Below are 25078 nucleotides of genomic sequence, written 5' to 3' on the forward strand. Positions count from 1 at the left end.
AGAACAAGGACAAAGTGTTCAAAGTATTTTCAGATCAGAAAATAGGCGGGGAAAAAGTCTGTTTAGTCACATACTGGTTCACATAAAATGACTCAATGAATAAATGAAAGGTTATTTTCAAAGACAAGTAATGGGCGTGCACAATTACTTGTACCCAGGCACATGGATAAGCCTGACAATATAACTTGTTTATAGTTCACACACACACACACACACACACACACACACACACACACACACACACACACACACACACACACACACACACACACACACACACACCCTGGTACAGGGAAGCAGGGCACGCACCATTCCCAGGAAGATCATCTCCTCTAGACGCTCCTGCTTGGTCCTCTTCCTGGTGCTGTAGCCCAGCCACACCTACAACACAACACAGGAGGGGTCACCTGGGGCCTGCTGTGTGTGGGGGAATGAGTGTGTTTGTGTGTGTGTGTGAGAAAGAGAGAGAGAAACAAAGAATCAAAAGAAAGAGAAAGAGAATATGTGACCATGTTCCTGTGTCTAAAGAGTGACTGTGTGTGTGTGTGTGTGTTTTTGTGTGAGTGTTTGTGTGTGTGTGTTTGTGTGTGTGTGTGTGAGTGTGTGTTAGTTGGTGCCAACACTTGGGAGACAGGGTTGATGATAACATCTGACAGTCTTTAACAGAAGGTGAGACCTTGCTTGGCTGTGATATCTCCTCTCTCGCCTGTAATCAAAACGCAACGCTCTGTTTCTGTTAAGGTATGCAGCTCGAAGCTACAATTGTCATGATTCTGACAAACTGTTGATGGAAGTTTTTGAACTGAACACATAGGAAAAACGATTTGCTCTGCTGTCTTCAACAGAAATATTCAACTGAATACAAGATAACTGTGTAAACCTTGCTTGAACTGTACTGAACAACTGTGCCTGGACTGGATGATTAAGACTGAACCAGCAGTTTCATCTACACAGCGGTCGGAGAAGGTGATTCGTGGTTTTAATATGGTAACAGGGGTTGCAATCCTCTTTTGTCTTGTCTTCACCCAAAAGGCCTATTGGTGAATAGCACTAAATCATGCAGCAAACTGAATACAACTTACATTAAAGGGTTACATTTGGACTCCATCCCAGTCTAAATCAATGGCAGTAGTGCTTTGTATTGAAATATCGAGCTGAATGCAGGCTCTACTGTCGTCGCAAAGCGGTACAAAATGTTAGTTTCAGCAAAATCTTAACACAATGTCGCCTCTGTTGGGGAATTGCTCGGTCCATAACCATAACCACAACACGGTCCACTCTCTTGACGTCAATATCCTAGAGGATCGGATTACGAGATTAGCAAGGTCATGAAAACGAACACCCCAAATCCTGACTCACTTTCCTCCGCTCTGTCATCGTGCTAACCCTTCTCCGGGCGAACAAAGGCCCTCGGCACATAGCTTTCACAGTGGAATCGGGTGTACTTCTTATGGCTCGGCGGGATCAGATGACGATTATGATATCTTTTGTGTGTTCGTGTCACGGCGCGGGTGACAGGAGGCCACAGTTAGACTGACCTCAACTGGACCGGTCGTGTTCAGGTCATGCTTTGAGTGAGCCCTGTTCTGGCAGGAGCACCCAGATGATACACAGACCAACTTTGACCGCCTACTGTGCTCACGGGTCGTGTTCCATTTGATCAAACAGGGAACAGACGCGTTCACCACCCATATTAGAATGCAATATCCCTTAAATCTGCCTTCATATTTCACTGTATTCTCAGTCGTGTGGGACGGGAGTACCGTGCGCAGGGCATTTCCCCCCTCTACCAGAGGGTGGAGGCTGCTGTACCTTCTGTATGCGAGTGGCAGCCTGGTCCGGGTCCAGGGTAGTGGGGGTGCAGCTCGGTCCCTGGGCGGCCTCCTCCTCCGCCTGACGGATCTCCCTCATGAAGCGAGCCCTGAGGCGTCCCTGGCGTGCCCGCTCACAAACCTGAAGGACCCGCACTGCTTCCTCCACACACATGGTCTGAAGGGAGATCTCCTGCCGCGTTCAACGGCGGCGATACAGGGCTCGCGTCAAATCATTACAGGTAGGACAACCGAATGGAATGAGGTCAACCGTATGGTTTTTGATACGTAATGGATGTCAATGGATTTAAATATGTAAGTTGGACATTTTATAACCGTTTGCAATATCAGTAAGTTGAATGAAAAAGTGTATCCAAGGTTTCATGTGGACGTGAAGTTTGTGTTACCGACCGGCTCCTGCTCCAAATCTCCTCCTTTAGCCAGGACGTGAGCCAGCATCTTCTCTCTGTCCCGGAGAACCCGTATCTTCTCCCTCACAAAGTACCGAGGGATGGGCACCTCCAGGTCCTCCTGAGACACACATCACACCTTCACGTCAGGCTCATTTGGGGAGAACGTTCCTGAACGGTATGCTTAGAGTCAAGAGATGCACATGTACATGGAGTAACGTTCATAACCTAAGCCTTCGACAAGCCCTCCCACTGCTACTGAGGAACAACTCGTTCCCATCTCCTCCCCAGTCCGTCCCCAGGGCCCACTCACGGGTGTCAGTTTGAGGTCCTCCAGCACATCGTCGAAGTAGTGAAACTCCGAGAACTCCAGCTCCACCATCTCATTCTTCAACTCCAGCAGACGCCCCATCACGCCGTCCAGCACCTGCCTGACAACGCGACGCTTCTGGGGGTGAACCACCTGGTCGTACACCGCCTCCAGGCTGCGGAAGATCTGGAGGTACTTCAGGTAGAACGTGGCCAGACCCTGGAAGATCTGCAGACGGTCTTTCTGAGGCCGGGGCACCGTGGAGGGGAGCTCGTCCACCAGGAGGTCCTCCAGAGCTACATGGGCTGTAGCCCACATCCTGGTATAGGAGCTGGGCAGAGGAGTGTTCAGATGGTGAAAAAACTGACAGGCTTTCTTAGACCCACTAGCTTCTGAGCGCCAAGGCTCTTCCACACTCTCTCTCAGACCATATCCCTACTATGCTGAAATAAACAGCCATAGCACCGATAACACTTGCAAAGGGAAAGGACAAACAGGTCATCCAGATGTATTAGGTGTGGGAATAGCTTTGTGACATCAGGAATGACTATTGCTTTAGTTTGTGTATTGGCAAAAGTAAACGCAAAATGTCACTCACGTCCGGCAATAAACACATTCCCAATCATGCTCTCTGCTCTGGATAAGTTGCTGCGTCAGTAAATCACAAAAGACATGATTCACAATGGTGACATCACGTTTCTTTCATATTCGGATGAGTTGTATACTGCTACCCTAAAGGCACTCTCCGTTGCCTGCGGTCATTCTTGTTCAAGGGCTAGCTGTATCAAAGGAGCAGAGAGTGGGTGGGAAGGAAGGAGGAGCAGTGTGGAGGCTGAGGGACCATTTCTTAGGGGACCTCAACAATAAAATGGGAGGGTGTGGGGGACTCAACTAGATACCCTGCTAGTGCCCGGCAACAAAGCCCTGAGTCAAAGAATTTGAAAGCGCACCATAGAAACTCAGTCAACAAATCACAAAGGTTCCACCTATCAGGAAATGAAGGCTTATTACGTTTGTCGTCTGGGAATAATATTTCTCTGAAGGGTGCTTGCCAGCGAAGCGGTGTCATCGCATGAATATACCAGCCTTATATTACTGGCATTTACAGTCCAAATAACTGCTTTTTCAAGCACCAAGTTGATGCAAGAATGCCTGTCTGTTGTTATGGGAACAGCAACACAGTGCACTTTCTCCCCGTTTCACAACCTGCAGTTCTCTTATTAAGTTTGAAAACTGCTGACAATTCAGAAATAATATCACTCTGAGCCTCGATGGACAGCTATTTTGAAGAAATTCTATCTTGTGACCAACATCTGGGTTTTTCTTTTAGTAGAGGAAAGCATTGAACAGATCAAAGTATACAAAGTTGCAGAGAGAAATTAATTAGATGTATCCAACCTGTGAGACATGCTCTTCTGTTATATATACCAGCTTTTTCCGATTGAGGAATCAAGATGAGCCTCTAGATTTGTAGTCTGTCAGTCTTCACAATGAGCATAATTAAATTAGGAACTTATACACGGCTGTGCGCAACAAATCTGTTACTACAAAAAAAGATGATTGTTTCATCACTGACTTCCCAATACGCGCTGCAAAAACATTGTAGAGAACAAGATTAGACCCTTTTAGACCAGGTATGTGACAATTGTATTTCATGTGATGCCTATGCCTATCTGAGATTCAGCTGTCCTAAATAGTGTAAAAGCATTTAACGTTTAGCTAAACGTCCTAAAGATGTCCATGCAATCAAATTCTTCTGATTCCGTGAGTCTGACATGTTGTAACCTTCCAATTTTCAATGTAAAGACAAATAAACAAAAACTGCCTCCAATCGATTTAAGTATGTTGCTTTTCTGTGAGCACTCGAGCGTCTAGCAACGGAACGACACGCCTGCGCAATGCACCCACACCGGACAGTTAAATCGCAAAAACGCGAATGTAATAGCCCATAAAGAGCCTTGTCTTTAACTGTACACTCCATATGTCGCACTTTTGGACTATCCAAATTCTCTCAGTGTGCAAATAATTGCGTTAGTCGGCCTATCCATGGGAAAACGGGTAAGCATGATTTCTAATGGAGATCCGTGCGAATGGAATTGACTAAAGGGGTGCATGTTACCAGCACTCAATTTCAGTGACACCAGTATAATGTAAATTCAATTTGCAATGAAGGCATCAATAGTTTCAAAAGGGCGTCTTTCCTCCGGTGGTCTATGAACACAATGGTGCATTATGAATGCTATATGATCCGTCATGGTTGCCTGACAAGCTATTCTTCATTAACGAATTTCAGAACGATGAAAGACGAGGAGTTACACCGCAGCACCACCTTTCCTGTTTCATATTCACCCCTCATCAACTTTTGACGAGTTGGACGGACGAGCAGCATAGACAAAAGCGTTGAATGACTCAGCATGATTTGTCAAGTTCAACATACATAGGACAATTTAAATAGCTTAGAACTACAGTTCGTAATTGATTTAAGTTGGCCTAGCGTGAACAAATGTAAAGACTCAACAATTAATGGATAAAGCAGCCATAGGCTACTTCAGACAGTTGTCGGATGGAATAAAAAAAATAGACTGCAGTTATATCAGTTAAGTAGCCTAGGCAACAACTAGGCTACTGACAGTGGAAATCCTACATTTCGCACATCCGCCAAAACCATTGTTTGAAAACGCCTAAACTTCAATGAATCAGATTTCCATTCCAAGATGTAGAAGTAGGCGTTGCTCTTAGCGCTGATTTAACAAGTGCAGCAGGACAAAGCAAGCCAGTCTCTCGACAGCGCAGGACCGACGGAGAGTTCCTCCGCAACTTGGAGGATAAGACACTTCTCGCATTCGCAGACACCAGCTAAAATCATCTTCCGACCATTTACAGAAACGTTTTGTGATACGTGTGGATCATAGAAACTACAAGAAATAGCAAGGCATACTTGTAAGTATCCTATCATTTAAATGTAATATCTGAATTTTGGCGCAGCTGATTTGTTAAAGCCTAGAAAACTGTATTGAAATACTTAAATCCTCTGTTGGAATTTGCCGTGGTATTTATGGGCCTTTTCGCTAAATATTAGTGTAATCTGTGTAAATAATATCCCAACATTATTGCGCCATAGGCTAACTAGGCTCATGCCCTGAAGACGCTTAGTTGTCAGGCGGGCCACATAGTGGCTCCTGAGTTTCGCTGTAGGTGGTACGGATTAACGGTGAGCTTCAGTTCCACGGGTTTGTTTGCATTCAATGAGATCCTAGATTACACTGTATGTAACTGATAAGGCAAATGATAGCAAGGCGCATCTAATTACTTTTAAAGCATACCCATAATTATGCTTTGTCTTTCAATATCAAACCAGCTAGGCGTCATGTTTTTTCGTGGGTTAGTTAAACACAAACGAAAACTGGTTTATAACCAGTCAAAACAAATGTTTTCTCTAGAGCTGATGAGCTGGTATTGGATTGGTGGTTTAGTCATATGGAAAATGGTTACATTGTTTTATAATCTTTTGGCATTTATCTATTTGTGTTTAGTTATTATTTAAAGGGCACACCTAAAACATCAATGTAATAAAAACAAAGGGTGGAACTTTTCTGATTTGTTTCAAGTAATCTATTCCATCACAGTTCTAAGGAACATAGAAACAGGAATTGGGACACATAAATAGAGATGTGTGTGTGTGTGTGGGGGGGGGGGGGGGCAGTTTGTTGGGTTTGGCCATATTTGCAATGTTTCTAATGCTCATTAAGCATTTGAAATATGAATATCAATATAATGAATTGAGAGAGAGAGATTGGTAGAGAGAAACTGAAGGAGAAAGATGATATGGATCCGTGGAAGAAAGCAATGCAAAGTAGCTGAGTTTCAGTCACGGGTGGGAGAAAAGGGGGGGAAACGACACTCTAAAGAATTAGATTTATTTTTTAAACAAAGTGAGAGATATGGAAACTATTCAAAGAAATAAGGTGAAACAGTTCAGTAAAAAAATACAAGATGAGGCGCAAACAAAGCTTAAAACTTGTGACAGTGCACACAGCAAATAAGCAAGTAAGCAAGAGAGCTCCAGGCAGGGGGGGGGGGGGCATGTTGGCGGTGTTCTCTGGTAACTGTGGTGGGAGCCGATGTGACAGCACAGGGTGCTCTTTGTGCCCCAGACGGCGTTGGCTGCCCAGAGTGTGGGGATCAGGTGAAGGGGGCCGCGCTCTGCGAGGCAGAGTAAACACAGCCAGTTTACAAGGCACCGGCAGATCCTAATAGGCCACCGCTTTTTACGGCGCCTGGAGATGCATCTCCACATTTGACGTCATCCTATTCCCTCCATCCTTTCCCCCCCAAATGGATAGAGGGGTTGGGGGCAGTAAAGAAAAGACAGCTTTTGTTTTTATGAAATGCCCCCCCCCCATTTCAGGCTGGTTTAGTCCTTTTTGTTTTCATCTGATACTGATTTAAGGTTGTCCACTACAGCTGTGTCTTCTCATGTTACCCACAATCCTTTTAAAGCTATCTTTCTAACTTTGTTAGGAGAACACACATATGGCTAATGTTAAGTGCAAATAAATGGTTCAGTTCTTTGACGGTTGCATTTAGGTAATTGGGCAAAATTAGCTAAGTATCGTGTATTACTGTATTACTGTGTTTTACACAGTACAGTGTAAAAGTGTCCATTCAAAAGACACCCCAAAAGGAAGTGTAAGCTGTGGAACTGTTTTCTTTAAATAGTAAACTACTTCTACGTGTCAGAAGTCATATTGTCTCACTCTAGACATCTGCGCCACCTCATCCGGTCAGTATAACTGCAAGGCGGCTAAATGCGGTGATGGCTATTAAAGAGGCTGACCTTTCACATCTCATTACTACTAGACACACACCACCTCTGAAGAAGACAGTCCTCTCGCGCAGAGTTTGGCCATTTTGCCTCAAGGAATAGCCTGTCCTTTTAGCACGCATCACAGCAGGCTCTTTCAGTGCACCCTGCTGCAGGATGTGTGAGTGAGGTCCCAGAAACACAAGTCGTTTTCTGCTCTGGAATACAAGGGAATCATCAAAGACAATGAGATGGATTCACATTTACGATTTAGACAGGTTTAGTTAAATATTTAGGAGGATCCAAATACAGATGTCACTTATTTTTTATGAAGACATCTGATGTTTTGAATGTGTATCGAACAGCAGCTGTACGAGCTAAAAAGGCAGTGTGGTAGTCCACTTAATTCCTTTCTGATTACTCTCAGATGTAAGAATGAATCTTCTTATGTCCCTAGTTGAATTCTTTGGCAGCGAAAGCCTCAGTTATGTTTGTTATTGATGTCCTGGGAGGACCTCAGGAGCCATGGGAAATGTCTCGGTTTGGTAAACGAGCGAGAGAGCATTCCTCAAAGCAACACGCTGTCTAACCCCCTGACATCACACCATGCAGCATCTGACATGTTGGAAATGACGCCTGTAGTCTCTTCAAATAAACACTGATTGGTTAACACGCTCCTTTTCATCTCAAAGATCTCTTCCCAGGCTTCCTGCGTTTGTGCGCCTTTGAACGCAGCGCTAACCGGCAAACCTTTTGTGTTGTTGTCGCTTTTGTATGTTTCAGCACGTCGCAACTGACCGCCCCCCGAAACCAACCATGAGCGTGAACGCCAACGACCTGAGCGAGCTGATGGAGATGTGGGAGGAGCTCAACTTCACGGGCGAGCACGACGACAACCTGTCCCACGTGGAGGCGCTGATGTGCCCCGCCGTGTTCAGTCACGACGTCGTCTTCTACACCCTCTCCATCCTCTACATCTTCATCTTCCTGGTGGGCCTGGCCGCCAACTCCCTGGTGGTCTGGGTGAACGTCCGCTCCGAGAGGAACCGCTACGAAACCCACCTGTACATACTGAACCTGGCGGTGGCCGACCTCTGCGTGGTGGCCACTCTGCCCGTGTGGGTCAGCTCCCTGCTCCAGAAAGGCCACTGGCCATTCGGCGAGGCCGTCTGCAAGATCACCCACCTGGTGTTCAGCGTCAACCTCTTCAGCAGCATCTTCTTCCTCACCTGCATGAGCATGGACCGCTACTTGTCCGTGGTGCTCTTTGGAGAGTCCTCCAACAGCCGTTTGAGGAGGGTGGTCCGCCAGCTCATCTGCATCCTGGTGTGGGTCCTGGCGCTGGTCGCGTCCCTACCGGATACCTACTTCCTCCAGGCGGTTAAGTCGACCCATTCCGACAGCATCATGTGCCGGCCCGTGTACCCGGTCGACAGCTCCCGCGAGTGGATGGTCGGCATCCAGATGAGCTTCTTCGTCCTGGGCTTCGCCATCCCCTTCCCCGTCATCGCCATCTTCTACCTCCTCCTGGCCACGTCCATCCCTTCCGGCTCGGACAACGAACGGCGGGTCAGCCGGAAGATCATCCTCACCTACATCGTGGTGTTCCTGGTGTGCTGGCTGCCCTACCACGGGGTCCTCCTCATGGACTCCCTGTCGCTGCTCAACGTCCTGCCTTTCAGCTGCCGCCTGGAGAACTTCCTGTTTGTGGCGCTGCACTTTACCCAGTGCTTCTCCCTCCTCCACTGCTGCGTCAACCCGGTCATCTACAACTTCATCAACAGGAACTACCGCTACGACCTGATGAAGGCCTTCATCTTCAAGTACTCCACCAAGACGGGCCTGGCCAAGCTCATCGACACCTCACGGGTCTCTGAGACCGAGTACTCGGCTGTGGCCGTGGAGAACCACGCCCAGTTGTGAGGGGTCGTGTCACGGAATGGCGTACTCACGGAAGAGACTCTACCAAAGCCCCACCAAGCTTGAAAACGCCACTTCTACCGTGCGTACTTTGCATGGAAAGAGTCATTTTATGAGGCACTGTAAAACACAATGACCAAACCAATATCTGTAGGTCTGCATTTCTCTGTGTTATTTTATACTGGTATTCCCCTTATCTGAGTCCTGTCAGATGTAGTAACAAGCCTGTTCATTTGTACTTTATTTTTCAAAGCACTTCAACCGAACTAGAGACTGGGTGTCACCTAATCTGATGGGTTTATGACAGCATAAACACTCTCACACACACACACACACACTCACACACTCACACATATATACACACACTTCCCCCAGACGGAGCCAGAGGGAAAGACTGGAAGCTCTAGAAGTCTGTGTTTATCTGAGTTTGCTGTTGTCAGTTGCTCAGATTCCATCACACTTGAGCTAATAGGACAGACAGAAGAGCCAGACATTCTGCCAGGTTTTACGGGTCTAGAAGAGGATTTACACTCGATTCTAACCTGAGGGAAGCTGACAAAGTATTTGACTCTGTGAGGAAGGTTTTAGCAGTTTGACCTGCTCTGTGTTTACAGGGAAGTGTGGAATGTCAAAGGGAACAGTGAATGAAGGAGAAAAGACTCGAGAGATTACTAGCAGGACTTTACAGCCTCATTTTGTTCAGTTGTACAGAAAGTAAATACTGTGTGTATTTTATGTTTATTAGCAGTACTGCTTATGTACATTTTTGTCAAGGAGGGTTTAGTTTTGACGGTCTGGCTTCTTCCGGATTCAGACACAACAAACAAGTTTGGATAAAACCGTTTTGAGCAGTTTCAGAGAGTTTTGTTGTGTTGTTTCTGTTTGGAGACTGCTAAATTCTGAAACTGGAATTGTCATAATTCACCCTTCCTCATTTGACCCCCCACAGTACGGACATTATAAAAGTCGTTCTTGAATGTTCCATCTGAATCTTCCTTTATGGGTTAAGGCTATCCCATGTTGCATTGTACTGTATAATGAAGGTTCATAGTTCACCTTTTAATTCAATTGGAAACAGAAATTGTATATATTTTGTAAATATAATATTTATATCTCTTTAACTGTATTGTATGTGCATTTACTTGTAAAGTTTGTATATGGCATACAAATGCATCTGCTATCAATACTGTACTTTTATACCAAACTATTCAGACACTGAATCAATGAAGGTGTGCTTTGTGAGTGGGGTTAAGAATGTATATATAATGTTTCAATATATAATATTCTATTATATAATAGTCTATTATACACATTTGAGACTGTATAATGTTCTGTATGTTAGACATGTTTGCAAACATTTATATTTTTCTTAAAAGAAATCAATGGCTGCTCAATTGTAAAATGCTAGATAATAGACAACGCAAACGTACAAATTAGTAATGCTGCCAAGACACATTTCTTTATATACTCTTAAGAAAGACTTTTCTGTAAGTTGGTTGATGTCTGCCAATGCTGTTGTTCAAATAAATACAATAATGTTGAAAACTATACGAACAGAGTTTTGAAAGCTAGTGTGTGTGTGCGTGCGTGGACCGTGGTGAGCACACGGTGGGCATGCGACTCTTGACAACGACAGAGACGTAGTGTGTGGGAACGTACCGTGTTCTCTTGTAGAACAAAGTCTTTCCCCTGTCCATCTTGTTCCACCAAAACAAGGGGCAGAGCATGAATAATCAGAACCAACTGCGTGGCAGGGGTTCTTCCCGGTAGTTAAGGCTTTGTAGATGAAGAGGAAAGCCAGGTGTGCAACAGTCAGTTCAAAGTGTCAGTGAGAGACCTCGTACGTCTCACCCAACCTTGGTCCAGAGACTGGAGTTACTCTGTATAAATGACACTGTTATCTTTTGACACTATCACAAGCACTGGATTTGCTGCAAACATATAAGTCTGTGTCCATGGCAATAGCTATTCATTTACACATGCTATGAAGTTGTATACAAATACTATGTTGAGATATATCCTCAATACCAGTTAGTGCTATGTTTAATGATAGATCTTCTCATATGCAGGCCTCTCTTGGAGGGAACACATGGCTGAACATACACACATATTCATGGTTTGAATAAATGTTCCTTTGTCAACATATGGCACACATATCATCGACAAAATGCGCTTCTCGTTTGTGAGGGAGCTCTCCATGTCTGGGGGAGTTGGAACGCCTCCTGCAGCCCAGCGGAGGGATGAACCCTGGGCTAGCAGACAGACGGCGGCTCCTGGGATTCCTCCAGCTCTGTCTGAACGCGCCCACCGCTCCAGGGCACGAGCCTAGCAACTGGCTGCGCTGGGTGAACGCCGTCTGGACAATCCCACGTGAGGTGGAAAGTATATGTCTCGACGAGAAAAGAAAATCTATAACGTTCCCCTCAGTGAGGTTTAGTACTTTCAAGGTCGAAGTGGATTGCAGGTTTGGATTGATTCAGGGATTTTTGGATCCAGGAAAAAGAAACATTTGGACTTGAGTGAGTAGTGTGCGAGAAGAAGACAACAGTAGCATATGTGCTGCTCCACCTCACAGTTTAAAGAGCCCTCCTCAGCCCTCACTGTCCGACGAAGCAGGATGTTCCGAGGGGGAGGACCGCACATGGGTGCCAACTGTCAGGACACTGGAGAAGATGAATCCCATGTTTAATCACCCCATGTCCCCCAGCCTCCCCTGCTTTAATGGGGGCTCCCAGAACAACGGTGGTGGGGTCTAAGAGCAGGGCGCCCTCTCCTGTGTGAGGGGCCGCTGAAAGGCCGGATCGTGGGAGCGGTGTGCGCCTGAATGCCAAAGGGCTCCGCGCGGGCGAAGCCGCACAGGAGAACAAATAGCCTTTCACCGCATCCTCATTCCGCCTGCGCCGCCAATACAGAAAAGCGGGCGTGTGTGTGTGACCGTCCACGTGTGTGTGTGTGTGCCGCTCTCTCCTCGGGGTCCCGCGTTCTCACGACCATGAATGTGGCGGCGAGACAGCGATCTGATGGGCTGTCAGATGAGAGAGGGCCAGGAGGTGAAGGCTCATTAGGCCTTCTTGTCTGGGGGAGGAAGGAGCATGAAGCAGGCTCTGACTGACTGGCCCTGGCCAGGCGGCACTGAGACGATGTCTGAACCATGCTTGGAATCTCAATCTGGGGATTAGGAGAGTTGGGGAGTACCCTCGGCCTGGGCAGAGATAACGACCTGTACATTCTGAGGTGCTTGCTGACTGTAAACATAGCTATTTGAGGCATTTGCTTCGCTAAAAGGGGCAGCGTTTTGTTGGACAAAGTATGAAAGTACATCTTGTAAAAGATGACACAAGACTGGAGGTCATGCAATCGGCCAGAATGATGCAAGACATCATGATATGGTGGAGCAGAGGTTTCTGACCCAGCAACGTGATACTGAGGTTGATCTGGGGAGGAGGGCGGGGGTCACGCTATTTGCATGTCACACTGGCCGCACTATTTGTATGTCACACTGGGCGCACCCAGGGTTGCGCCCAGTGTGACATGCAAATAGTATGACCCTGTTGCCTTAGGTTGCAGCACCTTTAAGTTAATTGCCCATTCAACAGAGAAGCTACTTTTAGCTAACTCTCACTAGGCTCTATTGTTTGGTAATTAGACAGTCAATAGGAGCTCGCAAGAAGCTCGTGAGGTGTGTGTGTGTGTGTGGTTCTGAACCAACTGTTGTGTGAGAAGGGAACCTAGGAGAGGTCAGGTGAACCGGGTCAACAATCTAAAGTCAAATCATCTTGGGAAGGGACAGCTTCCGTCCAAAAGGGCCCATGAACCCATTTTGATTATTTTTCCATGAAGTTCCACCCAAGGCAGTACCCTTTTGTTCACACTGCCAGAAACACAATGTTGGGAAAACGTGGCTTGAGATGCATTTTGTGATTATTTTCCCTGGTCTGTTGCCTTGATTCTATTTGTTTCAAGAGGGAGCGGACAGAAATGTTTAGAAAGGAGTCTTCTGGAGCCTCCATGTGTGCTCTACGGAGGGGGGGAGACAGAGCTGTGCTCACATGAGCCTTTTGTGTGAGGACGTGTTCTTGAAGTGGAGGAAGGGAAAATAAATGAGCCTCCTTGGAGTACGTCGGATTTAACCTTTGATACAATAATAACCCGACTGCTAAGCTGATTGATGTCAGGAATACAATGCAAGTGGTGCAAGTCTTCTAAAGCCAGATTTGAGGGCACTAATTGAAAATACCTACGGTGGAAACGCCTGTCTCCCTTTGGAACAGAGCAGGAGAAGTCTACTTAGCATTCACACACACTGGCTCGTTGTCAAAACCTCGGGCGAGTTTTTAAATGTTCTGCCATGCTGAGATAAAACAACCCGACACGACAGGCTGCAGGCTTTTGTTTTGCACTGCATTTGTACCACAGACTCAATTTTGGTACAACAACTCGTATTTCAATTTAGGCCGCAAGAATCAACATCAACATGTCGCAGAAACACAAAAAGTGTGTATTGCACACAGGGATTTTCTGTAGTCTGGTTCAGCAAAGTGACAGCCAGCCAGAGAGATACCGGCCCTTCCCCCTCCTCCTCCCCTCCCCCTCCTCCTCCCCTCCCCCCCTCCTCCCCTCCCCCTCCTCCTCCCCTCCCCCCTCCTCCCCCTCCTCCCCTCCCCCATACAGCGTGAGGCCCTGGGTCTGGCGCTGAGGTAGAAGTCAGGCTGTTGTGTCTGTGTGTCTCTCGGATGCTAAAGAAAGACTGTTCCCTCCCTCAGAAACATGGGCGGAGTAGCGAGGACGGGTGAAGGGCAGGGGCGAGGCCTCTGATGAAAGGAAAGCAGGAGTTCAAAGGAGCCCTGCAGTCCTCTGCTTGGACTAGAGGGTTCTCACACACGGGTACACACACACACACACACACACATGCACACACACGGGTACACAAACACACAAGCAGACACGCACACACATACACACACATTATGACACTGAATGTATGCCATATGAACATTGCTCCTACACAGGCTTTTCCAGAACGTTCCGTGCGGGGCTGAGTGACAGGCGCGTGAGAACCTCCTCCTGAGTTTCACCTCCTGATCTGGACGCCGCTCTCTCTCTTTCATATTTAAATGATCTAATAATGCACCTCACAATGGCACAGTAAATCCGTATTCTCAGTCGAAGACACACATCATCCGTGGACACGCCATTCAGAGCTTTCAGACCCAATGAAAAGAAACGGGAACCGAAATATTTTTCCGGTCCATTGAGCGCCTAATTGCCCCGAGATGGACAATCTCAAGGATCCACTGCATTGGAACTCATTGACATACTTCCTGTGCCCCCCCCCCCCTCCCATCACACACACACCCTCCCCCAAACACACTCCACACGTTCCCTAAAGCACACACACAAACCCAAACTGGTCACGCAACAAAACTGAAGCCCCATATGGAAGTGGATGTTTCTCCTGCTGCCTGCTGTAGGTCTGTCCCTTGTCTCTGCTGCTCACCAGGTGGAACACAGACTATGGAAGACTTATCACCTCTGGGCCCGACAGAGGCCCGAGACACACTGTTTTACAGCTCAGTGGCACGCTGTGAGGCCATTGTCCGCAACCATGCTCGCCTATCTACCCGGGGATTGTATTCAGGGTCATTAGCGAACGAGGCGTCACTAATGTGCCACTGACACCTCGGCACGGCAAGAGACAGCCCAGATAAGACTGAGGCGGGGGGAGACACAAGCTTGAGGGACTGATTGAAGCATAGGAGATAGGGGCTTCTCAGAGCGTGTGGCGTTCTGCTGGACAGTTTAATGGAAGGGATTTCTCTTCAGTAATGTATCTTTGCTTGTATTTAGATGTTTGTTATTTTCATAATTGAATAGGGCCTTGTGGAACTGGGCAGCTGTTTCTGGAAAAATGCTGCGTTTAAGGCAACTTTGGCAGTAACTGGATATGATGATTGCTGGATAATAGCTGCAAATAAATTGCTTTTAAACACAGCTAGTGTATAACTTTTCATTATATACAATTATATACAATACATGCAATGTGTGCAAAGCTGTAACTTCAACCTAAAACCCCAACTTTCCATTTTCGTTCTTCGCCCGTCAGAGACCGGCTGGTTTCAAGGTAGGGTGGTCGGCCGAGAATGTGGATCCGGAAGGATCCGGCCCACACTCAGCCCTGTACAGCTACAGACGCCTGCGTTCCCATGGTGTTGGGTAGTCATGGGCCGGAGCCCACTCAGACATGGTCCTTGGGATGTCTCCGGAGGTGCTGTACCCACCATCTCTGTCTGTCCTCTTTCTCGACTGAAGTAAAAGCGTAAAAAGCTTTGCTGCTTGGATCTGGTGAAGGAATCCCCCATTAGGGAGAGCTACTATATCTCCTGGCCTGGGTCTGTAATAGAGAATCTGGCGCCATGTCAAAAACATTTCAGTACATTGGTATAGGCGTTATAAATGGGACTCTAACCCCTCTCTCTTTCACGCACGCACACACACACACACACACACACACACACACACAGTTTCATACCAGGCATGTACATACAGAGCATCATTTGGGGGGTGGGGGTGGAGGTGGGGATTGAGGTTCATGTGAAGGTGACACTTTGAAAGTGTCAAAATTCACAATGTTTGGCACTATAGCTGTCATCTGGGCTCTTAAGACATCCAACACCTAACCTAACTCAACCCGTCGCCCACCCGCCCGCCCACCCACCCACCCACCCACCTCTCTATGGAGAATCACAATGCTGGATAGAATTTCTAAACCAGCCTGGAGACTGAATGGGCTTTGGACAAAAACGACACAGCATGGCCGGTCCCCATCTTTCCCCCAACAATAACCAACAACCCCGGGCCAGGACCCTCTCACAGAGAGACCTGCCTCCAGCTATGGCACGCAGGAATGTCATTTGTGACAAAGCGTATTCGACATTATCATAGGAGGGGAGGTTCTTTGACCCCCAAAGACCTCAGGAGGTGCGGATATGGTGCCTTTGGCAACCAAAGCTTTCAGCATTAGGAGTTATGTCCAAGGTGAATTTGATAGTTTCCATTTGGCAGCTTGACAGACTCCACATTCACAGGAAGATGAGCACTGTTAATGTGTCTTTTACGAATCTTGGTGAAAGAGATGTGGAATAGTTTTAATGGTTGATATAAGATATCCCTGTGATTTGATTGGATGAAATAGTCAATTTAATATCATCTTGATCATAAAAACCTACTGAGAAAAGACATGATATGTTAAATCATGGCAACGACTTTGATATAGTATGCAGCTGAACATCCTTGTCAAAAGTGAAGTCATACATGGTATCTCACGAAAACACAGACACTATATAACTATCAGTTTTGTTATGCTTTAGATAAGCTTTATCAGCGTTGGAAACTTTCTGTATGCCTATTCTATATGTAAACTGTAAATGAATGAGAGTTGTTTATGTTCTTTATGATTTAAATCGTTTGGGCTATAACAAATACAAATTTACAGTATAACTGGATCTCTGCCATTTTCAACAACCAGTGATCCATCGAGAAACACCCATAACAAAGTGTAACTGTATCTATCACGGCATGAATCCATGTACTGTACGCCTTATTAATTTCTTACCACAGTTACAGTGCATTCCACACAAATGCTTGGTTGAATGCCAGGAATCCTCACACAAAGCCACTTGCTCAGAAAACCACACAAACGATTAAGACTGGGGTATTTGACCTTTGACCTGAGGTCGTGTTTACAGAGAGCAGGTGTGAAATCAAGAGGGCACCCGGCTCGGCACATTCCAGGACCAGCGGCTGGCGTCAGGGTCAACCGGAAGACACGCTTCACTGACCCCGCCTCCTAGACTAAACGTCTCCAGGGCAACGGTGCCTTCATTGGCCGTACTTGCCCGCTTTGCCTGGAACTGTTTTGAGTACTTAAACTCGGATCCAAACACGCCATACTGTCCTCGCGAATATCCGCTATGTGCCATGTTGTGTTTGAAAATGGGTCCTTTGAGAGGCACTCCTTTCCCCCTCCACTTGTTAGCTTAAACGGACGACGTTAGCCGTCTGTGATGGATGGCTAGCTCACATGTGGGCGACCCGAAATTGGCAAACCAAACACGGCCACGGATACGTGCTGTGTTCACAAAGACCCGACCAGAGGTCCGGACATGCCTCGCTGCACACCTTTGTTGTTGATTTTTTATGAATGGAGCACTTTGATTACATGAGGGAGTCCCATCCATCATTCTACATGCATACGGCAGGGAGAAGGCTCGCAGCTGCGGGGGCATGATAACCTGAACGCAGAGACGCTCCGGTGAGAATCCCTGAGAAAGCTTTTGTGGACCTGCCGTGCAATTGTACAATGTTGTGTCGAATGATTCTTTAAAAGGACAGTGAAAGCAGTTCCTCTGGGGGATCGTGTAAACAAAGGGATAGGGGCTGAGTCTACCGACCCTAACCATCATGGCTTTCAGAGAGAAGTTCAGATAAGTTCTTCCTTGCCGTACAGAGAAGTTCTTCCTTGAAACAACGCCTTATGATCCACGGCACCTGCAGGAGTTTTGTGACTACATTCCTGTTTTAATCTCCTAACATCTCCAAACTGCAGTCCATACTAGATCTTCAATCTAATAGCTTCATGTTGCTGTATACTCATGACGTTAATGCTATCATCTAGTCATAAGCTGTGTAAGGTTCAACAAAAGATAATGATAAGAAATAAGTAAACATTGCCAAACTGCTGACAGAGATCGAAGCAAAAGTCTTTTGTTTTGGTTCTACAGGCTGTTCTAGACACAGCTGCTTGACTGAACCAGCTTGAATACCTCTGCCCTGCACAGTGCTCCATGAGATATTTTATAGCCACGCCAGCCTCTTTTGTTCCACTTGTATCATTCTGCTTCGACAGCTGCTGTGACAACTGATGTTTTTGTATGGTGATGTGTGCGTGAGAGTGTATGTGTGTGTTTCAAGCATTCAGACTGAGACTGGAGGGAACTCCTAACAGTGTGTGTTGGAGGTCCTGAACTCTGTCACTCAGAATGCTCAAGAGTAGACCCATGGACTGAGGCACTGCCGGGTGGAATTGACCCCGGGGGTCTTGCACCATTGTGACATTCTGTCACGAGAAGACAAATGTGCAAACATGATATCTGCTCGGCGATGCTGCGTAACCCAGATTGACAAATGACACGGAATAGTTCCAGCATTGACGACCAACGCCCTGAGGAAACACAGACCTCGCTAAAAAGGCTCCACGCAGACCCGTGGACGTGGGGCATTCCAGAGTCTATCTGCTAGACTTCACAAACAAACATGGCTCCAAGACAATGTCTCCGCAATGGTCACGTCTCTTGCTCTCCATCGTACTCTCTCTGTGGCACGTTCCCACGTGCAATGAGAGAAGGCTGTACGTTCTCTGCTCGTGCACGTCCATGTAGATTGCCAGGGGGTCATTGAAAGTTTATCTGACAACTGGATCCAAAACACAATGTCTGTTTGGTTAGATTTAATGTGGTGTAGGATTGTTGAACGAAGGTCTACAGCCCGTATACTGGTATGAGCCAGCCGAACAGATTACCAGTCTGATAGACATCAAAGAAGAGGGCAATGTTTGCCCGCTTTCACTGAATACACATGAGTATGAATTGTGGTGTTAGGAGGAGTGTTTGAATCTGCTTAAAAGAGTTTTCTCATTATATATTCATGAATGAATCGACGCTACGCGTTTGATGTTTGATACCTCGTTAATTCTTTGGTCAGAAGCACTTCCTCCCGGCTAAAAAAAGAAAGGCATCTCAAACATTACTACCATCTAATGGGAACTACAGTCATTGTTTTCTTTGGCATTTGGATTTGGCGTGTCTAAGACTGTGCTTGTGAGAAGGCTTTTCCATAGCATCAAATACCTCGCATCACTGTGGTACAGTCCTTGTAATTGCGACAACGCTGGAAACTGAAATCCTTTTGATTGCCTTCTCTTGTTGAGTGGAAAGTGTCAACAACACATGGTTTTGATCAAGTTCTGCAGAGTAACACTGATTGGAATGACCAACAACGCATGTGTGTGGATTTAACAATGAAACAGTATCACGATGACAATCAAATCCTAGATCCTAGAAGGATATCAAAAATGTAATTCTGCACCCTAGTTCCCTTGGATTAGAAAAGTACGGGTTCAAATGGAAGCCAAGTTCACATACAGATCACTGTCAGAATGTCATTGCGGAGCCAACAACTGGTATGGCATTGTTCACAAGGAGCTCCACTCCTCAGATATGCACCTTGTAGAAGTCTTCATATGTAGACTACATAGATGATACATACATGTACCATATGTTGTCTTCCAGCAAAAAAAGAAAACACCAAACCATGGATGTAGTTCATCAAATGAACAAAGAAATGATCTTGGGGGATTTTTGCAGTCATTTGTACATACTAATAATGATTATGAATTATTCAGTATCTCATAGTTTTATTTCAGATTGAGTTTTAGATGTATTCACTATGTAGTGGAGACACAAAGATGGAAGGTGAGATATGTGTGCAGCACTCAAGCTGTCAGAGTTAGAGTGCTGTCAGAGTTAGAGTGCTGTCAGAGTTAGAGTGCTGTCAGAGCTCATGTCATTGTGAAAATGAGGATGATAAATACACAAATCCATCACGATCCGTGTCTGTAACCCATGAGCCAAACCTGATGATTCATGAAACTGGTTGATTACCTAAAAAACTCGTGGGAAGAAAAAAAAGCTTGACTGAAGTTCTACATTTTATATATGTATGTTTTCGTTTGAGTGGGCCACTCTTTGGAGAAGCTCCATTTGGAGGACAGGACCATCCATCTCCCACTGACATGTACAAAACCTACTGACGTTTCCCCCATTCTGGTGGAAATTCATCAAAACAATTGCAACACTTTAACTCGCAAAGCATCACATTTTCCATTTATGTGCTCCATGGCTACATTGTAACCCCTAAACCGTAAACCTCGACACTGCAGCATGTTAACCAAGCCATCAATCAGACCGTGAAGTGCTGCTTTTCAGACCAGTCGAGTCAAACCAAGGAAGGAGTGATTATGATTAAACGTAGCTCTCGTTCCCCAGCACGGTGGTAAATGGCTTTCTCTCACTCATCTGTTATCTTAGCATATAATTAATAACAGAGCACTAATGGGGTCTCACAGGACCCCATATATAACTGTCTCCAGAGAAAACCCAGCCTTTCACGACTCGATACCTATAAAAAACCTTTTCAGTGAAAAAAACCTGGACCTCAGGCCACATCCACCCTCATTCATCATCACATATCTCACTCACATGACCATGCATGCTGCGCTATATGGGCTAGCGAATAAGGGTCTGTGTGTCTGAGTGTGTGTGTGCATGCGTGTGAGTGTGTGTGTGCCAGGAAACCTGATAGGGGACCTGATTAACTAGAACAACATCTACCGCCTGTGGTGGCAGCCATCACACTAATCTGAACCAGCACCTCCGCAGAGGAAACTCCATCGGACACCTCTTCTAGCACATGACACCTCCTCTAACGTACCAGAGGGGCACTCTCTCCAGCCGCAGTACAAGATGACTACTTCAGACTGCTTTCAAACGTGTGTGTGTTGGTGGGGAGGAGGTGTGTGTGTGTGTGTGTGTGCAGCAGTGTGTGTTTAGTGCTGCTGGGGCATCAAATCTATAATTTTTCGATCGCTTATTTTCATCCAGTTTACTTTTCCATTTGCTTGATATCCGGTCCAGAATGAAAGTGAGAACACGGTTCTGCTCTGAATTGACTTGTCAACTTAGATTAGGTTTTCGATTATGTACAAGGGCCCTTTTTTGTCGGTGAAAAAAAAGCTTTTTGTTGTAGCTATTGTCCACAAGCTCCATTCCGCTCGTCGCCATTTGTTACTCAAGTTCCAATTGGCGACTGACCGCTATAAACTCAACACTTAAACTTTTAGAATAACGTAGGCCAAAAGGCTTGGGCAGGCGAAATTCTCCTCTACTTGTCCTCTTGGTTCAATCTACGACAGACACACACCCACACGCACACACGTTACTGTAGCAACACATCTATAGGGTTTGCCCTGGTCAAACTCAATGGGTTCCTCAGTAAATGCAGCACAAGCCAGCCTGTCACTCTAGAGACTCTCAGAGCGGCTACTGGCCCCTTCAGCTGCCACCAGAGGCAGGACTGGAAGGACACTTCAATCCCCAGGTTCGACTCAGGGTGAGAGGCCACCGCATGTGTCTGTCAGGCGTCTGCAGATGAAGAATGAATAGGAGCGAGACGGTTTGTTGAGGAAAGGGGCCGAAAGGACAGGGTCGTGCGGTGTTGTTATTGAAACACCAGCCTTTCTGTGGAGTATCATGGGTAAAATGTAGGAAAGCAAAGTTCATGTCAGTTATACAGTAACAAATGAGGTAATAAACATGAGTCATTCATTTGAGAGATGCAAACTTACAGTATAAGAGTGCACACGACAGCTATCGCAAGGTAAAATGTACAGATAAATAATGTTCTGGTCACATCCTCATGAGGGCCAGTTTCCAAATAGTTAAACAAAAGAGCTAATGCTGGCAACATGTCGTCCCGTGAATGCTGAAATATGACCATTGTTGCTACAAAAGCAATATTTCATTTCCTCATTTGGCCTGACACATTCTCTCACCGAGCCTGGTGCATAGCTGTTATCTCAAAGCTCTGTGTATCCAGTTATGTGTCTTCCTACAAGTGATGAAAGCTGCCAACGTTCACAAAACAAACTCCTTCCGCCTCATTTTCTTTACTGCCAGTAATAGTGTCCAAACAATAAAACAGAACATTTAGACGTTATTACTACACAGAAAGCACTGGGGTTTGGTTTGGAAGAAAATATACTGAGCGTAATAGCATTTCTTTTAACCTACATCTTCTTTTTTAACTTGTTTTGTAATAGCTTCAACACAGCAAACTGAAACGTTCATACAGTAAAGCCTTTAAATTTAAGTGTTCCATAAACACATCCTCCACCCCAAACAGTCACCATAAATACACACAAACCCCACATAGTGTTTAGTACTTGATATCTAACACAGCTGCATGTGGCCACTACTTGATTAGGTTCATGAAGGGCCACAGCATACCATTTCCTTCCCCTCATCAAGGGAAGGGTAATTGTTAGGTGTGTCTTATTATATAACTAGTGGCTTGAAATCTGATTGGTTTGTTTAGCATTCCAGAGTAAAGATTTGATATGGCTGACTGGGCAGTTTGGGAACATCCTGTACAGAGCAACTCTGCCACATACATTCGTTTGGTCATCGTTTGGTCATTTAACAGGGTCTGCGGTCACAGAAGGGTTTTCAGACGATTTTAAGATGAAATCGCAACAACCACAAACCATGACCCCGGTTGTTATTCAGCAAACACACACATTTTCAAAAACTGGCCGGAAATAAGTGAGGGGAAAATGATATTCAATTGGGTGGGCTCACTTGTGGCTCCTGAGTGATGTTATGAGTCTTGAATATTTGCAGTGAACTAAAAATGCTTCCAGTTCCTGGAATTTAGTGGAGTTTAGGTTTAGGACAAACAAATAAGTCCAAACAAGAGGCCAGGGGCTGGGGGTCTCTCTCTCTCCTGGACCGCTGAGTCCTTGGTGGGCTGATATCTGGAGCACAGACAGAGCTCTATTCAGGAATGAGGCTGGCAGGCCGACATGCTGCGGTTCTCAAGAGGACCGCTCAGGTCCAATCAATCCCTGTCTGTTGGTTATTAAACCAGACTTATGTCGGCAATAGCAGCCCATGATGTATTGCTCAAGGCACTGCGTTTTACCTGGTTGGCTCACAAGTTCAGTGTGTTTACTTTACTGTTTAGTTTTTTCTTATGTTGCGGGATTAGACCGTTTGTGTAGGCAAGCCCCAGTGCTTATATACTTAATTATAAACATTATACAACATAATATCACATCAGAACAGTAAGTGTAAGGGTAACTGTCAAGTGTCTGCCAACAGATAATAACTTTCTAAAAACAAAGATCAGTCTGATTTAGGACCACCCTTGTTTACTAAACAGCTGTGAGCACTGAGAACTGAGGAAACTTCGCAATCCGCTCAACATGTCGTAAAGCACCAGTGAGAGGAAAAAATAGGACCAGCAGGATACTAAGGAGAGGAAGGCCGGGGACCCCACAGTCATCCACCTACTACCTGAAACCTGACAGTCACTGAGTCTCGAATCAACAAGACACATGAGCCAGCACCTTGAGAGTAGATTAGAGCGGCGAGTAATAGTGTTGTTTTCCATCTCGTTTGGTGTCACAGGTCAAACCCAAGCTTTGAAGTTCCCCTCGATGTTTTAAATAGCCTTTCTCCCAAAGCCGGCAAATATAAAGCAACACTAAATTAGTCAATGCATAAAACCTGTCACACTAAAAGTCCTAAGCTGGGATTGATTTTGTTTTCTTCCTAAATACTTGTGCGAAACAAGTTTTAATTACTGGGCTTTTGACCCTAAAGTGACCTGTGGAAGCTGCAAAACCTCCCAATTAAAGGAGTTTCACAGATGGATTTATCAAAGATTTACGGGGATTTACTTCAAGAAACGAGACAACTTTAACCCCCTGGAGAATTACTCTGAGGTTTTCAGTTAATTACAGCCAGGTTCTGGTGATGGTAAAAGTCTGTGTCATAAAGTTATTTTTTATATTTATGTGCTAAATGTGTTTTCCAGAACGGCGTTAGTCTGTTGTGTGATTCATTGGCTACTGTATTCTTAACAAACGATAAGAGTACAATACCAAAATACAGACTCATAAAGCAGGACATATATATGACCGTTTTAAACACATTTCAAAAATAGAAACAATAGATCACCGAAGTGAGTTCAAAGGTATTTATTTTTGCTCACCGATTCAGCCCTGCAGGAACTACCCAGACAAAAAGTCTCTCTCTTTGAACTCCTGAAAAAACAACTGCGAATTTGAAACAGAGAGGGAGTTAATTAATGGCGTACATTTCATTATAAGCGTGAGGTCATTTTTGGCAACAAGGGATCACCCTCCCAACACCAGGCCGCTGGAGGCGAGAGCGCAAACACAAAAAACACAGTGGAAGACATAGGAAAGCAAATATACCTTCGGAGCGAGGAGAAGTAACACAAACACAAGGTGCCTGTCTTGACTTGAATTTCAACATTTTGGACGTGTTCCAGGTTCAATTAGGCTGCTGCAGCCCTCGAGCTTCTTCCGCCGTCTCAAACACCATCAGGGAGAGCCTTGACCAGGGTAAAGCAACATGGAGGTCTGAATCCATACAGGATCATTTCATGGCTTTTTAACAAATATCAGATCCATTGGCTGCCTCAAGGAGGGGAATTTGTTCATGGCTTTTACACTTTCATGGGAAAAGAGGGTTCGCTTAATCACAGTGTTATACGGGTCAGATTTGGGTTGTTTGAGCACATTAGCTTTTATGTGAGCATGAGTTTACTTAGTATGGCAAAAGGAACAAATATTATTACAAGGAAAATATGTAGACATTTACAATTCCTATATACGATACTGCATAAACATCTACTGTAGTGATGCTGTTGAAACTGTCTTTGATGCTGTTTTTAAAGTGTTTTTGAGACAGACACACTGTAACTTTTGGTCAAAGTTCTATAGAAAAAAATATTATGTTTGACCAGACGGGCTTCATAAATGTTAAAGAGAGCAGTTTATTTCAGGGACATTTTTACGGCCCAAAAAAACAAAACTCTAGACCAACCACAACTGCCATTTTCTCTTTTACCGACATGGCAAACAAACCATGTGACTTCAGTAAAACAGCGCCGTCAATCA

The 25078-nt window shown here is 45.5% G+C and overlaps 2 protein-coding genes and 1 long non-coding RNA gene across 3 annotated transcripts in view; 1 reads left to right on the forward strand and 2 right to left on the reverse strand.

Annotated features, from left to right (window-relative positions):
- drc11 (dynein regulatory complex subunit 11) overlaps nt 1-4197 on the reverse strand; it is a 24572-nt gene extending 20375 nt beyond the window's left edge. Inside the window, exons 1-5 of the mRNA XM_084668540.1 lie at nt 3930-4197; nt 2535-2862; nt 2223-2342; nt 1813-2004; nt 310-381 (exon numbers count right to left, since the gene is read on the reverse strand). Of these exons, the coding sequence (XP_084524666.1) occupies nt 310-381; nt 1813-2004; nt 2223-2342; nt 2535-2862; nt 3930-3940 (723 nt within the window). The 5' untranslated portion in view covers nt 3941-4197. The remainder of the gene's footprint in view (nt 1-309; nt 382-1812; nt 2005-2222; nt 2343-2534; nt 2863-3929) is intronic.
- Nucleotides 4198-4848: 651 nt separating this feature from the next.
- On the forward strand, nt 4849-10805 carry ackr3b (atypical chemokine receptor 3b). Its single transcript, XM_084668512.1, has 2 exons — nt 4849-5471; nt 8119-10805. The coding sequence occupies exon 2, from the start codon at nt 8152-8154 to the stop codon at nt 9256-9258; it is 1107 nt and encodes a 368-aa protein (XP_084524638.1). The 5' UTR covers nt 4849-5471; nt 8119-8151; the 3' UTR covers nt 9259-10805.
- A 13310-nt stretch (nt 10806-24115) lies between these two features.
- Nucleotides 24116-24874, reverse strand: LOC146261146 (uncharacterized). Its single transcript, XR_014724829.1, has 2 exons — nt 24371-24874; nt 24116-24208 (listed from the first exon to the last, which is right to left on the reverse strand). It is a non-coding gene; the product is annotated as an uncharacterized LOC146261146 (long non-coding RNA).
- Between the last annotated feature and the right edge of the window lie 204 nt (nt 24875-25078).

The sequence above is a fragment of the Hypomesus nipponensis genome, chromosome 12, assembly GCF_054491055.1.
Source record: "Hypomesus nipponensis isolate SF chromosome 12, ASM5449105v1, whole genome shotgun sequence".
In the NCBI taxonomy this organism is placed as follows: domain Eukaryota; kingdom Metazoa; phylum Chordata; class Actinopteri; order Osmeriformes; family Osmeridae; genus Hypomesus; species Hypomesus nipponensis.

Excerpts from the sequence above, each read along its gene's own strand:
- ackr3b (XM_084668512.1), top strand. The coding sequence starts at position 8,152 with ATGAGCGTGAACGCCAACGACCTGAGCGAGCTGATGGAGATGTGGGAG.